Genomic DNA, 25,304 nt, shown 5'->3' on the forward strand with positions numbered 1-25,304 from the left:
GGCGGCGGTCCTGTCGGAAACCCGAGAGACTCGCCTGGGGCCGCTGTGCGGAGCCGCTGAACTCGAAAAGTCGGCATTCCTCAGTTTAGAGCCCCTGGCTTCTGGAATACAGTCCCATCTGGAGTGAGACAACCCCCTCATTGTATGACACTTGATAACGAAGCGAAATCACTATCATCACCTAAAGCGCGTCAATCGCTATCATCAAGGTCCCGATGCCTCACGTCATGGGTCGTGACGAGGGATCGTCCTTGCATGCGACTCCTGCGATTTTCACTGTTTATTCATTGAGTTTAACATGCCCTTATTCCTGTGTGCTTTACTTTACTGTCTGTAATATGTACGCAATGCCACTTCTTCCAATCCGGGGTTGGAAGGGAGCCGGAGCCACAGGGTTCACCCTGGATGAGGCATCAGTCCGGCACAGGGCACACACAGACCCAGGCACGCCCTCACCCCAGGGCCAGTTCACCCAGCAGACAATCAAGCTGCCATATGTACGAGGACCGCAGGCGGAAACCCACTCAAACACGGGGAGAACATGCGAACTCCACACAGACAGCACCCCCAGGAACTGAACCCCCGGGCCCCGGCCCTGCGAGGCAGCGATACGAAACACCGCCCCCAGCCTGTAGTTGTCTCCGCAGAGAAGAAAGGAGCGCTCGGCCCCTCCGGCTCGTGTGGGAGACGAGGAGCTGAGCACACGTACCGGTGCAGCCAGCGGGGTCTCATCAGTGCCCAGACACCACCCACTCTTCGCGTAAAGAAGGGGCTCCGGTTCTCGGTCCTAAATGGATCCCCCTTCGGTTTCCAAGTGCGACCCCGTGTGCTGGTGACACTAGTGAGTGTGAAACCTGGGTTGAACCTGAATCTGCAGCCTTTAGGACTTGATACACGAGGATGCAACCTCCTCCCAGACCCCTCTATTCCAGACAGGAGAGATCTACCTCCCTACACCAGTCTGTATGATTGAAGGGGGCCTAAAACACTCGCTGGACTGGGGCTGGAGCCCCTCTGATTGAGGGGGACCTATAAGACTCACTGGACTGGGGCTGGAGCCCCTCTGATTGAGGGGGACCTATAAGACTCACTGGACTGGGGCTGGAGCCCCTCTGATTGAGGGGGGACCTATAAGACTCACTGGACTGGAGCCCCTCAGTTCCAGGACTGGCGATTTCTTGTGAACCACGGCAGGATCTGGAAGAGTGAACACAGTAGCCTAAGGATGATCAACGTCTGTCCTGGAGGATGACTGCATCTTCAGCACTTCATGCCAGCTCCCCTCTGACTTAATACCCAGGTTACCCATTACTAATTCATCTGGCTGGTGCTTTTATTCAAAGAGACTTCCACTGGGACCCATGTATACAGCGGCGTGTTTTAGTGTTGCAGTCTACACCAGGGAATAAAGTGTCGCTTAGTGGCGAGTGAAGTGAATCTTTCTCCAAGGTGGACAACCCTCAGTCTTCCAGCCACAAGTGCAGGACCCCAGCCACCGAGGCGCCACACTGCTGCCCCTGCAGCAAGGGAACCACTTGTTGGCCTGCTCAGAGCCTGCTGGCGGCTCAAGCCCTGTCTTCAGGTGCATCCGAACTAAGGCGGACGTACAAGGAATCGGTAAGCACTCGAATCACTGAAACCCACACCACTTCCACACAGCTCATAAAAACAAGCCCATCTCCTTTATTTCCACTTTTTCATTATTTTCTCTTTTGTACAGTAGTTACCCTTTAAGTAGCTGCCTTGATTTTTTTTTTTCATTTTGTCAAACGTTTTTTGTTCATTTCCCGAGGAAAGTCTTTTCTTAGAGGTGAGCGCTTCTCTCTCTCTCTCTCTCTCTCAATCTCTCTCCCATCTGTTTTGGGATTTTTTTTTTGTCATGTTCATGAAACAGCAACCAACAAAAAAAAATGGAAGAAAAAGAAAAGCAGGATAAAAAAATAAAATTATAAAACAGACAAAATAAAAGAACAATCAATAAAAGCCCCCCCCCGATAGAGGGAAGCTGGAATTTTGGCAAGGTCCGACAAGAGACAGCGAGCTGAGGTCAGTCCAGTCCGATATGGTCCAGTCCAGTACCATGTAGCTCAGTCCAGTCCAGAACAGTACAATACAGCCCAGCATGGCGTTATAGAGCCACGAATGAAGTAAAACAGATCAGTACAGTTCAAAACAGTGAAGTACAACACGGTCCAAACCACAGTAAACCAAATGTGGAACAGAAGAGCTCAGTACAAGACGGGGCAGTCCACAGTGTCCATCTCCTCTGTGCAGTTGGCCCAATATGGCCCAGTACAGTCGACAGCACCGGGCACCTAACCAAAGCCAAGACAAGACACCGCCGCCCGGAAAAGTAACATACAGTTCAGAAACACATACCAGCCTCCAGGACACTCATCTAAAAGCAGGTCCAGCTCACAGCTCAGTGAACACTTCTGTACGACACTTCCCTGAGTCAGGCTAAACTGTTCGGCCCAGTACAGTACTGCTGTTTCTGCATCTGTACAGAACAGTGCAGCCCATATCAGTACAATATGGGAACAGAACGGGCAGTGCAGTATTGATACAGTCCAGCCCAGTCCTACCCATTCTGCTCTCATATTGTATATTACAGTCCAGCACAGTAAATACTGCCCATTCTGCACGCATATAGAATTATACGGTACAATATTACCAATTCTGTTGCCATTTAGTATTAATACAGTCCTGTACAGTACAATACTACCCATTCTGTTATGGTACAGCAGAATACAGCCTGGTCCAATATAATATAGGAACAGCATGGACAGTACATAATAATATGGTCCAATCCAATACTGTCCATGCTGTTCCTATATTAAATTGGACCAGGCTGCATTCTCCTGCACAGTATCAGAAGAAGCCGGACAATATAATATGGTCCAGTCCAATACTGCCCCTTCTGTTACTGTACAGTAGGATACAGACTGGTCCAGTACAAGAGGGGATCAGAAAGGGCGGTACAGAATAATACAATCCAGTACAGTACAATACTATCCATTCTGTTCCCACACAGTATAGCACCATCCAGTCCAATACTCCCCATTCTGTTCCCACACAGTATAGCACAGTCCAGTACAATAATAACCCTTCAGTTCCAGTACAGTATATAATAAGACCAGTCCAGTACAATAAAAGACAACCGTCCAGTCAAATACAAGTGTGTGGAGTACTCATAGTAGGAAGTCCAATACAGTTCAGTTGCGTTAAAAGCCAACCGGGACAGAAAACAGAACAGTCCAGTTCAGTGCAACAGAGTCTAGATCAGTTTAGTACAATACAATGCACTGCAGTCCAGCACAGCACAGCACGGTACAGTACATCAGGCCAGCTCAGTACACACCACAACACAGTCTAGGCAAAGTTGCACCAAACACAATACAATGCAGTGCAGTCCAGACCACCTCAGCAAAGTCCGGCCCAGTCCAGCCCGGTTGGCTCCAGTACGGTTCAGTGCATTGTCGAGCACAAGGGCTCCCTCTCTCCCCTCCTCCCCGTGGGACGGAGAGGGAGAGCGGTGCCGAACTGGCTGAAGAAAGAAAGAGAAACAGACGAAGAATAAGTCCCTGAAATGGCACACGTAGTGATGGGGGTGGGAGGCTAAGGGGCGCTCTCGCCGGTGCTGTCCCACCAAGCCTGCGATCCCGGACTCTGCTCGATCCGACCGCTTCTGCTCCCTGGCTGCCCTGCACGAGCTAGGAGGACTCGTCGGCCAAGGCGCCAAGGCTCTGGACTCGCGGGCTCCCGTTTGGGGTGGGATTAGGTGAGAAATGGGCTGAGGTCACTCCACCCAGTTCCCTGGGTTTGTGTTCACACATGGACACGCTGTATGCAGACACACAGTCTCTCACACTCACACACTGCTGCACGGCCACACACAAGAATCTCTCACACACTGTTGCACAGTCACACTCAAGAACCTCACACATGGTGCACTGCCACACAAGAATCTCACACTCACACACTGTTGCACGGACACACACAAGATTCTCACTCTTGCACACTGCTGCATGGCCACAAACAAGAATCTCACACTGCTGCATGGACACACACAAGAATCTCACACTCGCACACTGCTGCATGGCCACAAACAAGAATCTCACACTGCTGCATGGACACACACAAGAATCTCATACTCGCACACTGCTGCATGGCCACAAACAAGAATCTCACACTGCTGCATGGACACACACAAGAATCTCATACTCGCACACTGCTGCATGGCCACAAACAAGAATCTCACACTGCTGCATGGACACACACAAGAATCTCACCACAGGCTTTCTCACTCACGTGCACAGTTTCTTATGCGCACAACATAAGCACTGTGCCAACACCATTTCAGTTCCTTCCAATCTGACTGGTGTTCCTGCACTCTCTGACACGCTACCCTTCGTATAGACCACTCCACTAAAATCCCTGGCACGACTGTTCCTGAAAGGATGTACAGTGTCTCGTGCAGGTGTCCATACAGCACGTCTCCAAACTATCGGGTTTGTAGTTGTAGCTGTAGCACAATACCAAGCAGAGAACGGCACAGCCACAAGCCACAGCTGTACCAGGTAGTCTGGCATTGTGCCTCACGCAGGGCCTGACGCGCACGCTCGTACAGAAGGTCAAATAATATCACTGACGCGGTGCAAAAAGAAACAGGACAACTCCAAGATTGCTGGAGGCGCTCTCCTTCTGCTACAGAGTTCTCTGAGCACCCCGATACACAAGAGCTGAGAAATGACCTTGGTGTCCTCAGCCCAGTTGTCTCTGCCGGGCTTTGTTCTTCAGGTACCTGAACCCAGATTCAGCTAAGAGTTCACTGATCGAGTGAGTTGTAACCTTTAGAGATTACATTTTGCCCTGGAGCGGTCAGAGAGATTTAAAGTTATGGAGAAAGAAAACCGGGACACCCGGAGGAAACCTAGGCAAACCCAGGGAGAACATACAAACTCCGCACATACAGCACCCCAGGTCCGGATTTGAACTCGGGGCCCCCCACGCTGCAAGACGGCAAAGCTGACCACTGTGCACACCTCTAACTGCGTATTACTCTCCACTTCGACAGTGCCAGACTTCCCAGACAGGACGTCAGGATGGAGAGGGAGGATCTGTCTCCATCCAGGTCATGACGGCGTTTTCCCGCAGACCCTCTGCAGTAGCTTCACTGACCACAAGGGGGCCACCGCCCACAGGCTGGGAACTGCCGCCAGAGACGACGGGGGGGGCGCACGGCCCTTGAACGGGCAGGCAAGAGCACGAAATCCAGCGCAGCACGGGACAGAGGTTTCATGGACGGGCAGAGGACTTTTCCGCACCTCTAACACTCCCATCACGTGTTCCAGAACGCCGACGCAGCCCGGCTCTGGAATGCTCCCTGAGAAACATTAGTGTCATACCTACAATGGAGTGCCCCTGAAAACTTGAACAAGCGTGCAAGTGGCTATTGTCCCTTCTGCAGTTCATTTCACCGATGGGCCAAATTCTGCTGTTCAATGCGGTACGGATGTAAAGAAACCCACATGACGTGTACATTCACATGACTGTTTTTTCCCCCCATGATCTACCCATGACCCTTTCTCAAAATACCCGTGGCAAAATCATAGCACCTAGTAACCACATCACCTCTTATAGCAGCATCTTCCTAAGAACATTCGATAGTCAGATTTTGGGGTTCCTTATTTTACAACTGGAAAGGCGTCTTATTTTACATCTGGAAAGGAAGGACAGACCACGGTTCCTCTCTCTCACTCTCTCTGGTGCCCACTGCCAGCTCTACACTGCCATCATGATAATTATCCTCGCTAGGTCTGTTAAGTCTCACAGCTGTCCACCTGTACTCTGCTCAGGATGTTGCTTCAGGGCAGTAGGACCTGGCTCTGGTCCTGCAGGTTCCCTCGTTCAGTGAGTGAGCCGAAACCAACCACCCTTGTGTCTGATATAGGGTCACTCCCCACCGTGGGCGTGTCTGATACAGGGCCACTCCCCACCGTGGGCGTGTCTGATACAGGGCCACTCCCCACCGTGGGCGTGTCTGATACAGGGCCACTCCCCACCGTGGGCGTGTCTGATACAGGGCCACTCCCCACCGTGGGCGTGTCTGATACAGGGCCACTCCCCACCGTGGGCGTGTCTGATACACCATCACTCCCCACCGTGGGCGTGTCTGATACAGGGCCACTCCCCACCGTGGGCGTGTCTGATACAGGGCCACTCCCCACCGTGGGCGTGTCTGATACACCATCACTCCCCACCGTGGGCGTGTCTGATACAGGGCCACTCCCCACCGTGGGCGTGTCTGATACAGGGCCACTCCCCCACTGTGGGCGTGTCTAATACAGCATCACGCTACACTCTGGGTGTGTCTGATACAGCATCACTCCCCACCGTGGGTGTGTCTCATACAGGATCACTCCCCACTATGGGTGTGTCTCATACAGGGTCACTCCCCACCGTGGGCGTGTCTGATACAGTAGCACTCCACACTGTGGGTGGCACACATCAAATGCCCTATCCCCACTGAATTCCACACGTGTCTGATGCAGTGTCACTCCCACCTGTGCCCGTTTACCATTAGCTATTCAACCTAGTATGAATTAAGGAAGCAAAAGAGCAAGCTGAGGAAAGTCTGAACAAAGGTCTGTATGCCAAAGCCGTAAATGAAACACCCTGCAGTCTGGCCTGTTTGAAGCCAAGGGCAGCGTGCAGCGACAGCCGAACAAGCCTGCAGTTCAATTCAAGGCATCGATGAGCAGCGGGGATTCAAGAGCTCAGCCGAAATGAGAACCAGGAGACACGGCGGGTCCCCCAGGACAGGAGCGGAGACACCTGGTCAGCCCCCTCTCTCGCAGGCAGTGACCGCTCCCACAACAGGAGGGCTCGGCCCGGGGGGATGGGATGACCAAGCAGGAATGTACTTCACAGTTTAAATGACGGCCGAGCCTTCATTTCAAGTCACACCTCTATTTCTTCACTATGTGATCAAAAGGCATACTGCATGTATACCCCTGGTCTACGATCTGTAACCTGACCTCGGGGTCACCGATTTCTCTCCTCCTTTTCCTCTGGGAACCGGGAATCGTCAGCGCACACCGTTGTTGCCTCTGCGCCACCTCATGGCTGCTCCTCTTTCACTCTTTGCGAGAGCGGCGTCCCTCCCTGCTGTCAGCGTGAGATGCATTAAGAGTGAATCCCAGGGTCAGACCAGCGACCTCTAGCCCACACCAGGACCAGTGCAGTGACTGAGATTTGACAACTGTCTGGCCCTGCTCTCGAAGGACCGAGAAAATGGACTGCAGGGAGGCGAGTCAGAGAGGGGATGATAGCTGATCTGTGTGCCCAACATTAACACAGCAGTAATAATGACAAAAACGTGCCAGCAGGCGGCAGGCATGCGCTGCTTTACTTGCATCTTGTGTGCCATCAGCACCCACAGTGCCCTGTAACTGGCCTTCTGGTGATGCACCTGGCTGCTCAGTGCTCCTGAAGGTGAGTGCTTCACACGGCTGGCCTGGGATATAGGGAGATAGAGTGCCCGATCACTGTCCCTCTCTCTCATTGTCTCTGCTGCCCACTGCCAACTCTACAGCAGGAGTGGAAGGTAGCAGTGTGTCTCCTGTGACTCACTCATTCTGTACGTCACACTCTCCCCCTTTCACTCTCTGCCTCCTGCATCAAGTGTCTCACTCCCTGACTCACAGTGCCAGTTTCTTTCACTCCCTCTCCCACTCGTGATGCCACACTCACCCTCCCTCTCGATCACACTGTCTCACTCTCTTCCTCCCTCTCGATCCCAGTGTCACACTGTCTCACTCCCTCCCTCTCGATCACACTGTCTCACTCTCTCACTCCCTCTCGATCCCGGTGTCACACTGTCTCACTCCCTCCCTCTCGATCACACTGTCTCACTCTCTCCCTCCCTCTCGATCCCAGTGTCACACTGTCTCACTCCCTCTCGATCCCGGTGTCACAGTCTCACTCCCTCTCGATCCCGGTGTCACACTGTCTCACTCCCTCTCGATCCCGGTGTCACACTGTCTCACTCCCTCCCTCTCGATCCCGGTGTCACACTGTCTCACTCCCTCCCTCTCGATCCCGGTGTCACACTGTCTCACTCCCTCCCTCTCGATCCCGGTGTCACAGTCTCACTCCCTCCCTCTCGATCCCGGTGTCACACTGTCTCACTCCCTCCCTCTCGATCCCGGTGTCACACTGTCTCACTCCCTCCCTCTCGATCCCGGTACCACTCTCTCCCTCCCTCTCGATCCCGGTGTCACACTGTCTCACTCCCTCCCTCTCGATCCCGGTGTCACAGTCTCACTCCCTCTCGATCCCGGTACCACTCTCTCTCTCTCTCTCTCTCGATCCCGGTGTCACACTGTCTCACTCCCTCCCTCTCGATCCCGGTACCACTCTCTCCCTCCCTCTCGATCCCGGTGTCACACTGTCTCTCTCCCTCCCTCTCGATCCCGGTGTCACAGTCTCACTCCCTCTCGATCCCGGTACCACTCTCTCTCTCTCTCTGGGCCCGTCCCATGAGTGCGAGCAGAGCAGGAGCGAACGATGCCGTCTCTCTCTCTCTCCCTCTCTCGGTGGCGGGGAGTGTGTGCCCGTTAGCTGTTCTTAAGCAGCAGTCTGTCCTCGGGGCAGGAGAAGCGGGCGCAGTTCTGGGCCCAGTGCTGACAGGCGTCGGGCGACACCAAGCGGCAGGAGCGCAGGTCCACACGACACAGGGACGGACAACGCCGCAGCAGCGCCAGGCTCTGGTCGGTGACCCTCGCACAGCCTGGGAGACACACGGGGAGGGAGTGAATACAGACACGGCCCCCCCAGCGTCACGGCGGCTCTCACGGCGTCGCTCCCATCGAGCCTCGGTACCTGAGAGGTTAACGTGTGTCAGTGTGTCCCTCAGCGGGGAGGTGGGAGCGGTCAGCGTGTGGACGGCCTGGTCAGTGACCTGGGGACACTGGCTGAGGTCCAGCTTGGTCAGGTGGGGAAGGTATCGCACGAGCAAGCGAGCACAGCTGTCCGTCACTTCCAAACCTGCCAGCCGGAGTTCTGCCACATTCTGGAACCGCCCCCGATTCTCGGTGTGGCCTGTGAAACAGACAGAGGTTGACTGGACACTCCACTACATGAACACTGCACTGAGAGAGAGGGGTTCATACAGACACACTGACTGGACACTCCAGTACATTAACACTGCACTGAGAGAGAGGGGTTCATACAGACACACTGACTGGACACTACAGTACACTAACACTGCACTGACAGAGAGGGGTTCATACAGACACACTGACTGACTGGACACTCCAGTACATTAACACTGCACTGAGAGAGAGGGGTTCATACAGACACACTGACTGACTGGACACTCCAGTACATTAACACTGCACTGAGAGAGAGGGGTTCATACAGACACACTGACTGACTGGACACTCCAGTACATTAACACTGCACTGAGAGAGAGGGGTTCATACAGACACACTGACTGGACACTACAGTACATTAACACTGCACTGAGAGAGAGGGGCTCATACAGACAAACCGAGCACGTGTGAGTGCACAGGGGATCAGCAGTGTGTGTCTGACCTGTGCGTGTCTCAGCTGGAGGCGCCAGCAGCTCCCGGAGCTGCGAGTCCTTCAGGTCCTCCACGAAGCGCAGGTCCAGCGCCTGCAGGCAGGGGCACAGAGCCGAGCAGAGCGCCGACACGGACGACCAGGGGCAGCCCGACAGGACCAGCTCCCGCAGACCTGGCACAGAGGCAGAGCAGCGAGCAGTGAGCGGGGAGCGGGGAGAGACGGGGGGCAGCGGCCAGCGACCAGCGGCAGGTCTCACCCTGTAGCCGGTTGATCAGCCACATGAGCTGTTTCTTGGAGATGTTGGTGTATCCCAGGTCCAGGGACACGGGCTGCCGGCGGATGATCCCGCTCAGCATCGGGGGGGTGATGGAGCGCCGCCGGCTCAGGTCAATCTGGGTCCAGAGCCGCTTGTCACAGCACCTAAGGGAGACAGGGGAGAGAGTGAGAGAGAGGGAGAGGGGGGAGAGAGGGAGAGAGGGAGGAGAGAGGGAGGGAGAGAGAGAGAGAGAGAGGGAGAGGGAGAGGGAGAGGGAGAGAGAGGGAGAGAGAGGGAGAGAGGGAGTGGGCAAGAGGGCAGACAGTGAAAAGGGGGAAGGGGAGAGGTAAAGAAAGAGAGAGAGAGGGAGTGGGCAGAGGGAGGGAGAGGCAGAGGAGTAAAGAAAGCGTGAAACCCCTCCGAGCCGCCCTTGCGCCCAGCCCGCTGCTCACCAGCGGCTCCAGGTGCGACAGACCCTCATGCAGACGCAGAGCTCGCGCTGGGTGAGGTGCTGGAAGACGCTGAGCCAGACGTCGCGCTGCATGACGTGGGAGGCGCCGCAGTCCAGGGGCAGGCAGTGGGGCTCGGGGCAGGCCGGCGGGGGGCGCACCAGGTGCCTCTCCATCTGCACGGGCCGCGGGGGCGGGGCGGGCCCCGGCGGGGGGGCGCGCTTCAGCAGCTGGGAGCGGGCGGCCAGCCGGCCGGGGGGGCTGGGCAGCTGGCCGGAGGCCTGGCTGTTGTTGGGTCCCGGGTGGGAGCCCCCCCCCCCAGCGCCGCCGCCCCCGTTGGCGCTAGTGTTCTGGGTCGGGCCGGAGGCCGGGGCCTGGTTCTGCTGGCCCTGCTGCTGCCGGATCTTGCGGTTGCCCCCTTTGCCCCGGCGGTGGTTGGCGTTGGCGTTCTCCTTCTCCTGCGCGGCGCTCTCCCTCGTGCCCGCCCGCGTGCGCCCGTTGCGGGTCTCCGAGCCGTTGCGCTTGGCCTCCTGCTTGATGACGGGGTGGGAGGGGGGCGGGTTGGGGTGCAGGGAGGAGGCGGTGGGCGGGTGGGGCCCGGAGGAGGGGGGGGGCAGCGGGGAGGGGGGCGGCGACAGGGGCGGCTTCCGGTCCTCCTCCTCCGCCGACCCCTTGGCGAGCCCCCGGCCCCTCTGGCTGTCCCTGTCCCCCTCGCTCTTCCGCCGCGGCCTCTCGTTCTCCCCCTCGCCCCCCGCCTTCCTCTCCCCCTCCTCCTCCTCCGCCGCCGCCCGCTCCTCCTCCTCCTCGTCCTCCTCGTCCTCGCTGGCGCTGAACCCCAGCTCGGCCAGGCGGCGCTCCCGCTCTCGGTCTCGGTCTCGGCCGCGCCCGCCGCTGTTGTTGTTGCCGCTGCTGCTGTTGGGGCCGGCGGCGGGCGAGCCGGGCTCGGAGGCGGCGCCGCCCGCCCGGTCCTCGGAGCCCTGGGAGTCGGAGTCGGACTCGGACTCGGAGCTGGAGGAGCTGGAGGAGCTGGAGTCGCGCACGCGCTCCAGCAGCTGGCACATGCGCTTGAAGCGCTCCAGTTTCTCGCGCTGGTGGGAGCGCTGGTCGGCCGCCTGCGAGGCGGCGCCCGGGGGGGCCAGCGCGGGGCTGGGGTTCGGGCCGGCTTCCGAACCCACGGGGGCCTGCGAGGAGGAGGAGGAGGAGGAGGGGGGGGGCGGGGGACCCCCGGCGCCGCTGCCTCCGGCCGAGTCCGAGGAGGAGTTTGGCTTCTGCTTCTGTGCCGAGACGGAGAGAGAAAAGGTCAGACAGAGGTCCCCGGCACCTCCCACCTGCCTGGGACAGGCTGAGAGAGGCAGGTCTGGGCTTCCCTGCGGCCGTCACACAGGAGAACGTTACCTCGATTTCCCACCCCAGAGCTAGTTAACCGTGTTAATTTGCGGCTGTCGTAATTGGGCTGATCTTCGGCTGGTCAAAGAAGCTCTCATAGACCCTGTCAGCGAGACGGGGGAACTGGGCGCGGAGGACAGTCCAAAACGGCAGTCGGACAAATGGGGAACGGTCGCACGGCGCACGCTCGGACCGTGAGCCAGCGCTGTCCCCCTGGAAAGAAAACGCCCCCCTCCTTCCAGCTCCTCAAACCACAGGGCTGGAGTTTTCACCTTCTCACCACGGTCGTACTGCGCCCTTGCAGCAGTCTGAATTTCTCACGGCAAAGCCACTCAACAGTTTGGACAACAGCGGGAAAAACATCCCCAGAGGGTCACATTTTCGTCTAGCTGTGCGTGTTACAAGATGGGCGGCAGGTGGGGATAAGATGGCAGCTCTCAACCAGACTACACTCCCCAGAAGGCAGTGGGGCCATGACCTGCCATCCTCTGCCGCCTGACCAATTGGTGGAACATAATGTCGGGTGACATTTAAAAACCAGGAAGTGGGAGCTTACAGTGGCCATCAACCTGTGCTCTCTAGGAAGGAAGCAAAACCCCTCAATAAGCACTGCATGGACTTATTGAGTCCTTATTGAGAATGGACTGAGGAGTTTCTTTTGGGAAAGAATTTGGATGCTAGATAAGGAAAGGACATTTGTAGAAGCTACCAGCGTCCTCACTCTGAGCTGTGTTAAGATTAGGGGTGCACACTGCACTGGGGTTCTGACCAGCGTCCTCACTCTGAGCTGTGTTAAGATTAGGGGTGCACACTGCACTGGGGTTCTGACCAGCATCCTCACTCTGAGCTGTGTTAAGATTAGGGGTGCACACTGCACTGGGGTTCTGACCAGGGTCCTCACTCTGAGCTGTGTTAAGATTAGGGGTGCACACTGCACTGGGGTTCTGACCAGCGTCCTCACTCTGAGCTGTGTACCTTCTTGAGGTGCTTCTCTCGGCCTCCTTTAACCTGCAAGAGAGAAAACAAACTCAGGATGATGAAGAGACAATTTCAATTCAATTCAATTCAAGGTGCTTTATTAGCATGACCGATGACACGCTAAGGGACAGACAGGAGTGAGAGAGTGACACACCGACGCGCTAAGGGACAGACAGGAGTGAGAGAGTGACACACCAACGCGCTAAGGGACAGACAGGAGTGAGAGAGGGATACACCGACGCGCTAAGGGACAGACAGGAGTGAGAGAGGGATACACCGACGCGCTAAGGGACAGACAGGAGTGAGAGAGAGACACACCGACACACTAAGGGACAGACAGGAGTGAGAGAGTGACACACCGACACACTAAGGGACAGACAGGAGTGAGAGAGTGACACACCGACACACTAAGGGACAGACAGGAGTGAGAGAGGGATACACCGACGCGCTAAGGGACAGACAGGAGTGAGAGAGGGATACACCGACGCGCTAAGGGACAGACAGGAGTGAGAGAGGGATACCCCGACACGCTAAGGGACAGACAGGAGTGAGAGAGGGATACACCGACACGCTAAGGGACAGACAGGAGTGAGAGAGGGACACACCACGCGCTAAGGGACAGACAGGAGTGAGAGAGGGACACACCACGCGCTAAGGGACAGACAGGAGTGAGAGAGGGATACCCCTACCACCCAAACACACAGCCCTCTCCCTTCCTCACCTTCTTCTTAGGCCCACTTTCCTGGGGCAGCTCCTTCTCTTTCTTGCGCTTGTGTCCTCCTTGCCCCCCCTCTTCTGGGGCGGGGGGCTTCTTCTTGTTTGGAGGGGGGTCGTCCGTCAGCTTCCAGCGCCCCACCTCCCCATTGTCTGTCCGCCGCTTCCCAGAGCCATCTCCCTGGTCCTGCAGGAGGAGGAGAATGAAGGTATGTCATATCGGGGCCTTAGTTTAACCAGCAGTCCAACTCTGACTGACACTGTACTGACCAGCAGTCAGGACACCCCTACTCTTACTGACAGTGTCCTGGGATCTGTACTGACCAGCAGTCAGGACACCCCTACTCTTACTGACAGTGCCCTGGGATCTGTACTGACCAGTCAGGACACCCCTACTCTTACTGACAGTGTCCTGGGATCTGGACTGACCAGCAGTCAGGACACCCCTACTCTTACTGACAGTGTCCTGGGATCTGGACTGACCAGCAGTCAGGACACCTCTACTCTTACTGACAGTGTCCTGGGATCTGGACTGACCAGTCAGGACACCCCTACTCTTACTGACAGTGCCCTGGGATCTGTACTGACCAGTCAGGACACCCCTACTCTTACTGACAGTGTCCTGGGATCTGGACTGACCAGCAGTCAGGACACCCCTACTCTTACTGACAGTGTCCTGGGATCTGGACTGACCAGAAGTCAGGACACCCCTACTCTTACTGACGGTGTCCTGGGATCTGTAGTGACCAGTCAGGACACCAGGGTTGACAACTGCTAAAAGCGTAAACACTGGTATGCAGTGGCATTCTTAAGGTAAAATCTTTTAGAGCCTCTTAGTCTATAAACAAATTTTGCCATCAATCCTACATTTTTCAAACTGCATCCAAAATGGCTTCACTTTTTTCACAACGCCCCCTCAAATACAGGACCCCCTTGAGGTCCTTCAGCACCTCTTGCAGCAGCAGCCTTACTCACCTTGCTTGTCTTGCCTTCCTTGTGGCACCTGGGACACTCCCAGCAGTTGGGGATTTCGTCATTGATAATGCCCTCAGCCCTGCTCATCTGCAACACAGAGACAAGGGGTGTTAGAAAGTCCCTACCGGCGCCGGCTCACGGCTGTGAGCCTTCACTACCGGCGCCGGCTCACGGCTGTGAGCCTTCACTACTGGCGCAGGCTCACGGCTGTGTCCCTTCACTACTGGCGCCGGCTCACGGCTGTGACCCTTCACTACTGGCGCCGGCTCACGGCTGTGAGCCTTCACTACCGGCGCCGGCTCACGGCTGTGACCCTTCACTACTGGCGCCGGCTCACGGCTGTGACCCTTCGCTACTGGCGCCGGCTCACGGCTGTGACCCTTCGCTACCGGCGCCGGCTCACGGCTGTGACCCTTCACTACCGGCGCCGGCTCACGGCTGTGACCCATCGCTACCGGCGCCGGCTCACGGCTGTGACCCTTCGCTACCGGCGCCGGCTCACGGCTGTGACCCTTCGCTACCGGCGCCGGCTCACGGCTGTGACCCTTCAGCTGGCTCACGGCTGTGACCCTTCACTACCGGCGCTGGCTCACGGCTGTGACCCTTCAGCTGGCTCACGGCTGTGACCCTTCACTACCGGCGCTGGCTCACAGCTGTGACCCTTCACTACCGGCACTGGCTCACGGCTGTGACCCTTCACTACCGGCGCTGGCTCACGGCTGTGACCCTTCACTACCGGCGCTGGCTCACGGCTGTGACTAATCAATACCACCCTTCACTACCGGAGCTGGCTCCATGCTGTGACCGATCTCTACCTGCGCTTGCTCACCTTCTCTGCCAGGGGCAGGCGCGAGGGACACAAGGCAGAGGGGTGCATGTGTGCGCGCAGGGGCACCCACCTTGAGGCAGCCTGGGTGGATGATCTCGTTGCAGATGGTACACTCCATCAAGGACAGGCTGAACTTCTCCTCCTCCGAGTCCACCGTGTCCTCCTTCCCAGCCTCACCGCAGGACAGGCACACGGCTGTGTGGGGTAGCACTGGCTGAGGGGACACAACACAGGTGAGAGGGTGCAGGGCAGAGGCAGACAGTGGGTTCGTCAGGCAACGTATCCGGGAGAGACAGCAGGTTGGTAAGCTACAGCATCGGGGAGAGACAGCGGGTTGATCAGGCATAGTGTGGGGGAGAGAAAGTTGATCGGTAGGGTACGACATCAGGGGAAGACACAGCTTTGGACAGGCGGTGTGTAGAGGAGAGATAGCTTATTGATCAGGCAGGGTGTAGGGCAGAGACAGTGGGTCATCAGGCACAGCATCCGGGAGAGACAGCAGGTCATCAGGCACAATGTTAAGGAGAGACAGAGGGTCAGTCAGGAAGGGTATAGGGAACAGACAGCGGGTCAGTCAGGAAGGGTGTCCGGGAGAGACAGCAGATTGGTCAGGCAGGTTAGGGGAGAGACAGTGGATCAATCAAGCAGTCAGGGTGTAGAGGAGATACAGCGAGTTATTCGGGCACCAGGTCTGGGAGAGACAGCAGGTCCCTTAGGTAGCATGTCTAGGGGAAACAGCAGATCAGTTGGGTATAGTATCAGGGAGAGACAACGGTTTGGTTAAGCAGAGGGAAGGGATAGACAGAAGGTCGGCTGGGCACAACGTACAGGAAAGACACGGGTCGCACAGGCACGGCATACAGAATACAAAGCCGGTCAGGCACCACATCCGGGAGGGACAGCGGATTGACTGGGTGTTCAGGAGAGACAGCGGGTCGGTTAGGAAATTTCTTGTACTTACTGCAGTACACTGTCGGAGCAGGCAGGACTGCTTCATGCGCCCCGGCCCACCAAATTTCTTCATGTCCTTACAGAAGTGGCACTCTCCGCACTCTGTCCGCATGCAGGCCTGGCATCGCCGGCACCGCGTCCTGCGCCGCCGGGCACCGCCCAGAGCCTTACTGCCAGACATCCCCACTGCCTGCTTCAACTGGCACTGCACACACTGAGAGAGAAACAGGGAGTAAAATACACCCTGACTGACTGGACACTCCAGTACATTAACACTGCACTGAGAGAGAGGGGTTCATACAGACACACTGACTGACTGGACACTCCAGTACATTAACACTGCACTGAGAGAGAGGGGTTCATACAGACACACTGACTGACTGGACACTCCAGTACATTAACACTGCACTGAGAGAGAGGGGTTCATACAGACACACTGACTGACTGGACACTCCAGTACATTAACACTGCACTGAGAGAGAGGGGTTCATACAGACACACTGACTGACTGGACACTCCAGTACATTAACACTGCACTGAGAGAGAGGGGTTCATACAGACACACTGACTGACTGGACACTCCAGTACATTAACACTGCACTGAGAGAGAGGGGCTCATACAGACACACTGACTGACTGGACACTCCAGTACATTAACACTGCACTGAGAGAGAGGGGTTCATACAGACACACTGACTGACTGGACACTCCAGTACATTAACACTGCACTGAGAGAGAGGGGTTCATACAGACACACTGACTGGACACTCCAGTACATTAACACTGCACTGAGAGAGAGGGGTTCATACAGACACACTGACTGACTGGACACTCCAGTACATTAACACTGCCCTGAAAGAAGGATGAAATCCCAGCATGGCTAAGGCCATAGTGAAAGTGTAGCAAATGATAAATGAATTATTAGAGGGCCACACTGCTGCAGTAGCTGAAACACACCCGACAAACCTCCACAGAAATGTGTAATGTGTAATGATTTCAGAACATAAGAGAGGCCTGGTGAGAAACTTTGCAACACAACTCCTTTATCAGCTGATGTGATCTAGCAAAGTCTGTTACAAACTGTTGCAGTTTTGGTATAACAGGTTCTACTCGGGGAGACACTGCCCAGCTGCGTCTCTTATGTTCCACGCCCACAACTGGCGCCATCTTCTGTCCAACTCCAGAACTTCAAGACATCCCACACTGACAGGCTGGAGGAACTAAGTCTCTTTAGTCTGAAGGGAGTGTCCCACAGTGACAGGCTGGAGGAACTGAGTCTCTTTAGTCTGAAGGGAGTGTCCCACAGTGACAGGCTGGAGGAACTGAGTCTCTTTAGTCTGAAGGGAGTGTCCCACACTGACAGGCTGGAGGAACTGAGTCTCTTTAGCCTGAAGGGTGTGTCCCACACTGACAGACTGAAGGAACTGAGTCTCTTTAGTCTGAAGGGAGTGTCCCACACTGACAGGCTGAAGGAACTGAGTCTCTTTAGTCTGAAGGGAGTGTCCCACACTGACAGGCTGAAGGAACTGAGTCTCTTTAGTCTGAAGGGAGAGTCCCACACTGACAGGCTGAAGGAACTGAGTCTGTTTCTGTAGTCTGAAGGGAAAGTCTGAACCGTTTTAGTTTTGAACATGGAACACTGTGAGGGGACAAAGATGCATGTATTCAAAATCCTCAAAAGTTTTTTTCGAATGTTTTTTTCAAAAGGGGGTATACAAGAGATTCCGTTTTTTGGAGATTTTTCCCCCACAAGTTTTTTAATTTTCTCATCATATTTTTTAGAAAAGCTATTTTTTTCCTTCCCAAAACAAACTGGTTGTATTTTCTGCCTCAATCTGGTACAGGGGCTAAGTTTACCCTTTAAACTGTCCCCCTCCTCTGCCTCACTCACCAAACCTCAAAACTGAGCCAACCCATCAGATGTTTTTTCAGAACCAACAGTGAAGCACTAACCAGAGGGACCAAGCGGAAACAAAAGGGAAAAGCGTTTGAAATTGAGAACAGGACGCACTACTTCACACAAAGAGTGGTGGGACCGTGGAACAAGTGTGTACCCTTTCAAGCAACAAACTGGATGAGCTCCTGGGATGAATAAACTACTAACTGTGAAACAGCCCTGTGAAACAGGGGCTATTTTAACAGGACCGACCTCCTGCATGTTTTGCCTGACACTAACGGTTCTTACTAACACCATCATGTTATAACGCAATTTCCCATTCAAACACGTCTCCATGGGTGAATGGCCCAGCAGGCCCCGGCACTGGACCCACGCTACACTGGGCTAACAGGACAGGTCGACAGACCGACCGCTGTAATTTAACGGCGCCCTGGGAGGGGATGGGTCCCCCCATCTATCTGGGACTGTAGAGCGCTCCTGCAGAGTCTGCATGGGTCAGACTGCTGGGAAGAGGCTGTCTCAGAATTGGTCAAGGACAGCCCACATGGTGCCTACACTCCAGAAAGACAGGCCTCCTCCTCATGGTAAACAAGCAGCTCGTCACCACAACTACAGAGAGACCAAACAGATGAAGACAGAGAGAGGAAAGAGGAGAGAGGAGCAGGAGAAGAGGGGAACAAAAAGAGAGGAATGTCACTAGAGAAACAGAAGGGAGGAGAAACCAAGAGAGAAAAGACGGGAGACTCTGCCCAAGATCAGCACAAATGGGAGTTTCCTCTCTAAACCTCCCTCCCTCTTTCCCTCTGCCAGAGTGAAGCAGCTGCCCAGCCCATTCCAGTCTGACAGGATAGCAGGGGTGGGACAGGGCTCGGTCCCCAGCCATGAGCACAAAGCTCACTCGCTCCAAGCCAGTCAACAGCTAGTTACCTGTGGCAGCTATAGCTGCAACACCTATTCCTATTCCCTGCTGCAGCTGCAACTGCTAGTGCCCTGCTGCTGCTGCTGCAATTGCACCTGCTAGTGCCCTGCTGCTGCTACTGAAACTGCTAGTGTCCTGGGGCTGCTGCTACTGCAACTGCTGGTGCCCTGGGGCTGCTGCTGCTGCTGCTGCTCCTGCAACTGCTGGTGCCCTGCTCCTGCTGATGCAGCAACTGCTAGTGCCCTGCTCCTGCTGCAACTCCTAGAGCCCTGCTGCTGCTGCTGCTGCTGCTCCTGCAACTGCTAGTGCCCTGCTGCTGCAACTGCTGTTGATGCTGATGCTGCTAGTGCTCTGCTGCTGCTGCTGCAACTGCTAGTGCCCTGCTGCCGCTCCTGCTGCTCCTGCTGCTCCTGCTGCTGCTGCTGCTGCTGCTGCTGCTGCTGCTGCTGCTGCTGCTGCTAGTGCCCTGGGGCTGCTGCAACTGCTAATGCCCTGCTGCTACTGCTGCTGCAACTGCTGGTGCCCTGCTCCTGCTGATGCAGCAACTGCTAGTGCCCTGCTCCTGCTGCAACTCCTAGAGCCCTGCTGCTGCTGCTGCTGCTGCTCCTGCAACTGCTAGTGCCCTGCTGCTGCAACTGCTGTTGATGCTGATGCTGCTAGTGCTCTGCTGCTGCTGCTGCAACTGCTAGTGCCCTGCTGCCGCTCCTGCTGCTCCTGCTGCTCCTGCTGCTGCTGCTGCTGCTAGTGCCCTGGGGCTGCTGCAACTGCTAGTGCCCTGCTGCTACTGCTGCTGCAACTGCTGGTGCCCTGCTCCTGCTGATGCAGCAACTGCTAGTGCCCTGCTCCTGCTGCAACTCCTAGAGCCCTGCTGCTGCTGCTGCTGCTGCTCCTGCAACTGCTAGTGCCCTGCTGCTGCAACTGCTGTTGATGCTGATGCTGCTAGTGCTCTGCTGCTGCTGCTGCAACTGCTAGTGCCCTGCTGCCGCTCCTGCTGCTCCTGCTGCTCCTGCTGCTGCTGCTGCTGCTGCTGCTGCTGCTGCTAGTGCCCTGGGGCTGCTGCAACTGCTAGTGCCCTGCTGCTACTGCTGCTGCAACTGCTGGTGCCCTGCTGCTGCTGCTGCTCCTGCAACTGCTAGTGCCCTGCTGCTCCTGCAACTGCTAGTGCCCTGCTGCTACTGAAACTGCTAGTGCCCTGCTGCTACTGCAACTGCTAGTGCCCTGCTGCTGCTGAAACTGCTAGTGCCCTGCTGCTACTGAAACTGCTAGTGCCCTGCTGCTACTGCAACTGCTAGTGCCCTGCTGCTGCTGCTGAACCTGCTAGTGCCCTGCTGCTGCTGCTGCTGCTCCTGCTGCTCCTGCTGCTCCTGCTGCTGCAACTGCTAGTGCCCTGCTGCTACTGCAACTGCTAGTGCCCTGCTGCTGCTGCTGCAACTGCTGGTGCCCTGCTGCTACTGCAACTGCTAGTGCCCTGCTGCTGCTGCTGCAACTGCTGGTGCCCTGCTGCTGCTGAAACTGCCAGTGCCCTGCTCTTAGTGCAACAGCAGTAAATATTACTGTAAATACCACATCTAATAATATAGTAAGAGTAACTGTGATGTCTCCATTACTATTTGATTTCCTTTGCCACTAACACTGAGAAAACAAACTGCATATTCAGCCACCAGTGTACCCTAACAATCACACCACACCTGTTCAGCGCCAGTGCACCCTAACAATCACACCACACCTGTTCAGCGCCAGTACACACTAACAATCACACCACACCTGTCCAGCGCCAGTGTACCCTAACAATCACACTGTACGTGTTCAGCACCAGTGTACCCTAACAATCACACCACACCTTTCCAGCGCCAGTGTACCCTAACAATCACACTGTACCTGTTCAGCACCAGTGTACCCTAACAATCACACCGTATGTGTTCCGTGCCAGTGTACATGTCCATCATCAGTGTACCCTAACAATCACACCGTATGTGTTCAGTGGCAGTGTACCCTAACAATCACAATGTACCTGTCTAGCGCCAGTGTACCCTAACAATTACACTGTACCTGTTCAGCGCCAGTGTAGCCTAACAATCGCACTGCCCCTGTTCAGCACCAGTGTACCCTAACAATCACACCGTATGTGTTCAGCGCCAGTGTACCCTAACAATCACACCGTATGTGTTCAGTGCCAGTATACCCTAACAATCACACTGTACCTGTTCAGCGCCAGTGTACCCTAACAATCGCACTGCCCCTGTTCAGCGCCAGTGTACCCTAACAATCGCACCGTATGTGTTCAGTGCCAGTGTACGTGTTCAGCACCAGTGTACCCTAACAATCGCACTGTACCTGTTCAGCACCAGTGAACCCTAACAATCACACCGCCCCTGTTCAGCACCAGTGTACCCTAACAATCATACCGTACCTGTCCAGCACCAGTATACCCTAACAATCACACCGTATGTGTTCAGTGCCAGAGTACATGTTCAGCATCAGTGTACCCTAACAATCGCACTGTACGTGTTCAGCGCCAGTGTACCCTAACAATCACACCGTATGTATTCAGTGCTAGTGTACATGTTCAGCATCAGTGTACCCTAACAATCACACCGTACGTATTCAGCGCCAGTGTACCCTAACAATCACACCGTACGTATTCAGCGCCAGTGTACCCTAACAATCACACCGTACGTATTCAGCGCCAGTGTACCCTAACAATCACACCGTACGTATTCAGCGCCAGTGTACCCTAACAATCACACCGTATGTGTTCAGTGCCAGTGTACCCTAACAATCACACCGTATGTGTTCAGTGCCAGTGTACATGTTCAGCATCAGTGTACCCTAACAATCGCACTGCACCTGTCCAGCGCCAGTGTACTCTAACAATCACACTGCACCTGTTCAGCACCAGTGTACCCTAACAATCACACTGCCCCTGTTCAGCACCAGTGAACCCTAACAATCACACCGCCCCTGTTCAGCACCAGTGTACCCTAACAATCATACCGTACCTGTCCAGCACCAGTATACCCTAACAATCACACCGTATGTGTTCAGTGCCAGTGTACATGTTCAGCATCAGTGTACCCTAACAATCGCACTGTACGTGTTCAGCGCCAGTGTACCCTAACAATCACACCATATGTGTTCAGTGCCAGTGTACATGTTCAGCATCAGTGTACCCTAACAATCACACTGTACGTATTCAGCGCCAGTGTACCCTAACAATCACACCGTATGTGTTCAGTGCCAGTGTACATGTTCAGCATCAGTGTACCCTAACAATCACACTGTACCTGTCCAGCGCCAGTGTACTCTAACAATCACACTGTACCTGTCCAGCGCCAGTGTACTCCAACAATCACACTGCACCTGTCCAGCGCCAGTGTACTCTAACAATCACACCACACCTGTCCAGCGCCAGTGTACTCTAACAATCACACCACACCTGTCCAGCGACAGTGTACTCTAACAATCACACTGTACCTGTCCAGCACCAGTGTACTCTAACAATCACACTGTACCTGTCCAGCACCAGTGTACCCTAACAATCACACTGTACCTGTCCAGCGCCAGTGTACTCTAACAATCACACTGTACCTGTCCAGCGCCAGTGTACTCTAACAATCACACTGCACCTGTTCAGTGCCAGTGTACTCTAACAATCACACTGTACCTGTCCAGCACCAGTGTACTCTAACAATCACACTGTACCTGTCCAGCACCAGTGTACCCTAACAATCACACTGTACCTGTCCAGCGCCAGTGTACTCTAACAATCACACTGTACCTGTCCAGCGCCAGTGTACTCTAACAATCACACTGTACCTGTCCAGCGCCAGTGTACTCTAACAATCACACCACACCTGTCCAGCGCCAATGTACTCTAACAATCACACTGTACCTGTCCAGCACCAGTGTACTCTAACAATCACACTGTACCTGTCCAGCACCAGTGTACTCTAACAATCACACTGTACCTGTCCAGCACCAGTGTACTCTAACAATCACACTGTACCTGTCCAGCGGCAGGAACAGGAATTTAGATACACTTCAGGATTGCGACCAGTTGCAGAGAAGACAGGAGACGCCGAGCTCCCTCCAGGTCGTGCCGGGGTGCCGAGTGTCCCAGGACCCCAGCTGAACTCCCTGCTCCAGGGTGCTGATCTGCCCTCACTTCCTCCCAGGCAGACCGGGTAGACGCAGTGCCTCCCGGCGGATCCACGCACACGGTTCTTCCACGCCACTCGCGGCTGGGGCTCTCTCCCCTCATCCCTCAGATAGGTAGAGCCCCGACTCCCATTCCCTGCTCTGTCCTTCGTGCAACCTCAGATCCCCCCTCCCGATACTCCCCACACACACACACACAAAGCGTGGCCTCCTGTTATGATCACCCACAGCTGCGGATAACATACTAGGTCTTATGAAGGAATAGATCAACAAAACCCCGCAATCGATCTACACACCTCCGTCCCTCCTCCTCCTCCTCGCTCTTCCTCGTGTAATAACAGGGCATCTCAGTCCCCCATACACACACACACAGAGAGAGAGACACACACGATGGACACAAAACGAGGCATCGCTTACCTGCTGGTTCCGAGACGCATGCTCCTAGTTCGGGCATTCAAACAACTTTGGGGGTTTAATTTAAAAAATAAAATGAAATGATACAGCAGTAGGGGGAGGGGAGGGAGTCTTATCGTGACGGGTCTCTCGCTCTCTGTCCTCGGTCACTCGCGACCCGGTCCCCGGCAGACGGACGGATGCATGGTCTGTCTCCTTATTTTGGGCGAAAGCGAAACTGCGAGCCCATCGCCGGTCTCTGCTCGCCGCTGCCCTGCCTCCCCCCGGTCTCCTCGCGTCCTTTCGGGGTTCGGGTGCTCAGCCCGCACCGCTCAGGTCCTCGGCTGGTTTAATTTTACACACGGAAACCGCCACTGGCCGGAGACGCAGCTCAGGCGGCGGTCACGCTGGCGTCAAACGGGGGGGGAAAAGCTGGATTCTGTAGGTAATTTTTCCGAGCAGCACAGGAATTTGTTTCGAATATGGTCGCCTGCTGCTCCACCAAAAATGAAACAAAAAAAAAGGAAACGACAGACGAACAGGGCTGAGCCGCGCTCGTGCTTCACGGTAAATTGTCAAAACCGCTTCATGGTTTTAGTTCCAAGGCACGTTTGTCTCTCCTGCCCTCTCAGAAACACCACGGCGATGGACGTTCTCCATTTTTTGTCTTGAATAAAAAATGAAAAAAAAAATTAAAAATGGAAAAAAAAACATCATGGCGGACACGGGGTCGCCCCCTCCCTTTCACCCCTGACAGGGGCGGGACCGTGCCCGTTGGGACTTGTAGTTTTCGCTCCCCTTCGTCGCTGTTGTCTACTGCTGTGAAACGCTTAATGGAAAACTACAAATCAACATGGCGGACGAGACCTTTGACCCTACTGTTGACCACCGCCCCCTTCCTTTCCCCGCCCCCACCATGCTGCACTGAAAGGGGTACTGGGAGTTGTAGGCGAATTCAATGGGGTTTCCATTGTTCTTGGGATGACTGGAGATGGAAAAGGACTTCATAGTGTCATGTGGCCGCTGGGCGGACTGGAACATGGTGTCATGAGGTGTTGTGGGGTTTGCAGTTTTGTTCCCCTACCAGTGTTTTGTCAAAATAAAACGTGCCAGAGCACACATCTGTACATGTTTAAACTTAAATGTTGCTCACTTGCGCACTGTTTTATTATTAGTATAAAACTGATTAATAATAATTGCTTACACTTATATAGCGCTTTTCTGGACACTCCACACAAAGTGCTTTAAAGGTAATGGGGACTTCTAATGGCCAATGTGCAGCCCCACCTGAATGATGATGAATGAATAATTAGATATTTCATATATAAGCATATTAATAATATACATTGATTTACATTACCCTTTATCATTACTGAAGCAGTGGTTCTGTGGGGATGGAGTAGTGGTTCTGTGGCTAAGGATCTGCACCTGTGGCTGGAAAGTTACTGGTTCAAATCCTGCGGCCGGCAGAGGAATCTTACTCTGTCTGTCTGTGCTCTGACCCCAGGCTTCTCTCCCTGTCTGTGTGTCTCATGGAGAGCAAGCTGAGGTGTGTGAAAAGACAAATTCCTAATGCAAGAAATTGTATAGGGCTAATAAAGTGATGTTATGTTATGAATACTCATAGTAATGTCAATGAAGGGATTTCATAATATGGATAACATGGAAAACGTTCTACCAAGAGCTGTTACTTCCCTCATCCCTTCCTCAGTCTGGCTCCTATTTGGCTACCAGGAGCCAATCTCTAAATCCTGGATGCTTTAAACCTGGTACTGTCCCATGGGGTTCTGTGCTTGGATTTGACTATT

General features: G+C 54.8%; 1 protein-coding gene across 4 annotated transcripts; it reads right to left on the minus strand.

Annotated features, from left to right (window-relative positions):
- Positions 1-1,663: 1,663 nt before the first annotated feature.
- Positions 1,664-24,215, minus strand: fbxl19 (F-box and leucine rich repeat protein 19). Of its 4 annotated transcripts, none has more exons than XM_088634379.1 (13): positions 23,521-24,215; positions 16,140-16,343; positions 15,249-15,392; positions 14,350-14,436; positions 13,382-13,561; positions 12,658-12,690; positions 10,300-11,570; positions 9,848-10,011; positions 9,601-9,762; positions 8,887-9,105; positions 8,419-8,794; positions 4,231-8,350; positions 1,664-4,122 (listed from the first exon to the last, which is right to left on the minus strand). In XM_088634379.1, exons 2-11 carry the CDS (start codon positions 16,308-16,310, stop codon positions 8,622-8,624), a joined length of 2,604 nt encoding a protein of 867 aa, XP_088490505.1. In that variant the 5' UTR covers positions 16,311-16,343; positions 23,521-24,215; the 3' UTR covers positions 1,664-4,122; positions 4,231-8,350; positions 8,419-8,621. The 4 variants fall into 4 exon arrangements, with proteins under 4 accessions (XP_088490505.1, XP_088490503.1, XP_088490504.1 ...); XM_088634377.1 differs by having other exon boundaries at positions 1,664-4,192; XM_088634378.1 differs by having other exon boundaries at positions 4,161-8,350.
- Between the last annotated feature and the right edge of the window lie 1,089 nt (positions 24,216-25,304).

Source organism: Lepisosteus platostomus, chromosome 6, assembly GCF_059453375.1.
Source record: "Lepisosteus platostomus isolate fLepPlt1 chromosome 6, fLepPlt1.hap1, whole genome shotgun sequence".
Classification (NCBI taxonomy): Eukaryota; Metazoa; Chordata; class Actinopteri; order Semionotiformes; family Lepisosteidae; genus Lepisosteus; species Lepisosteus platostomus.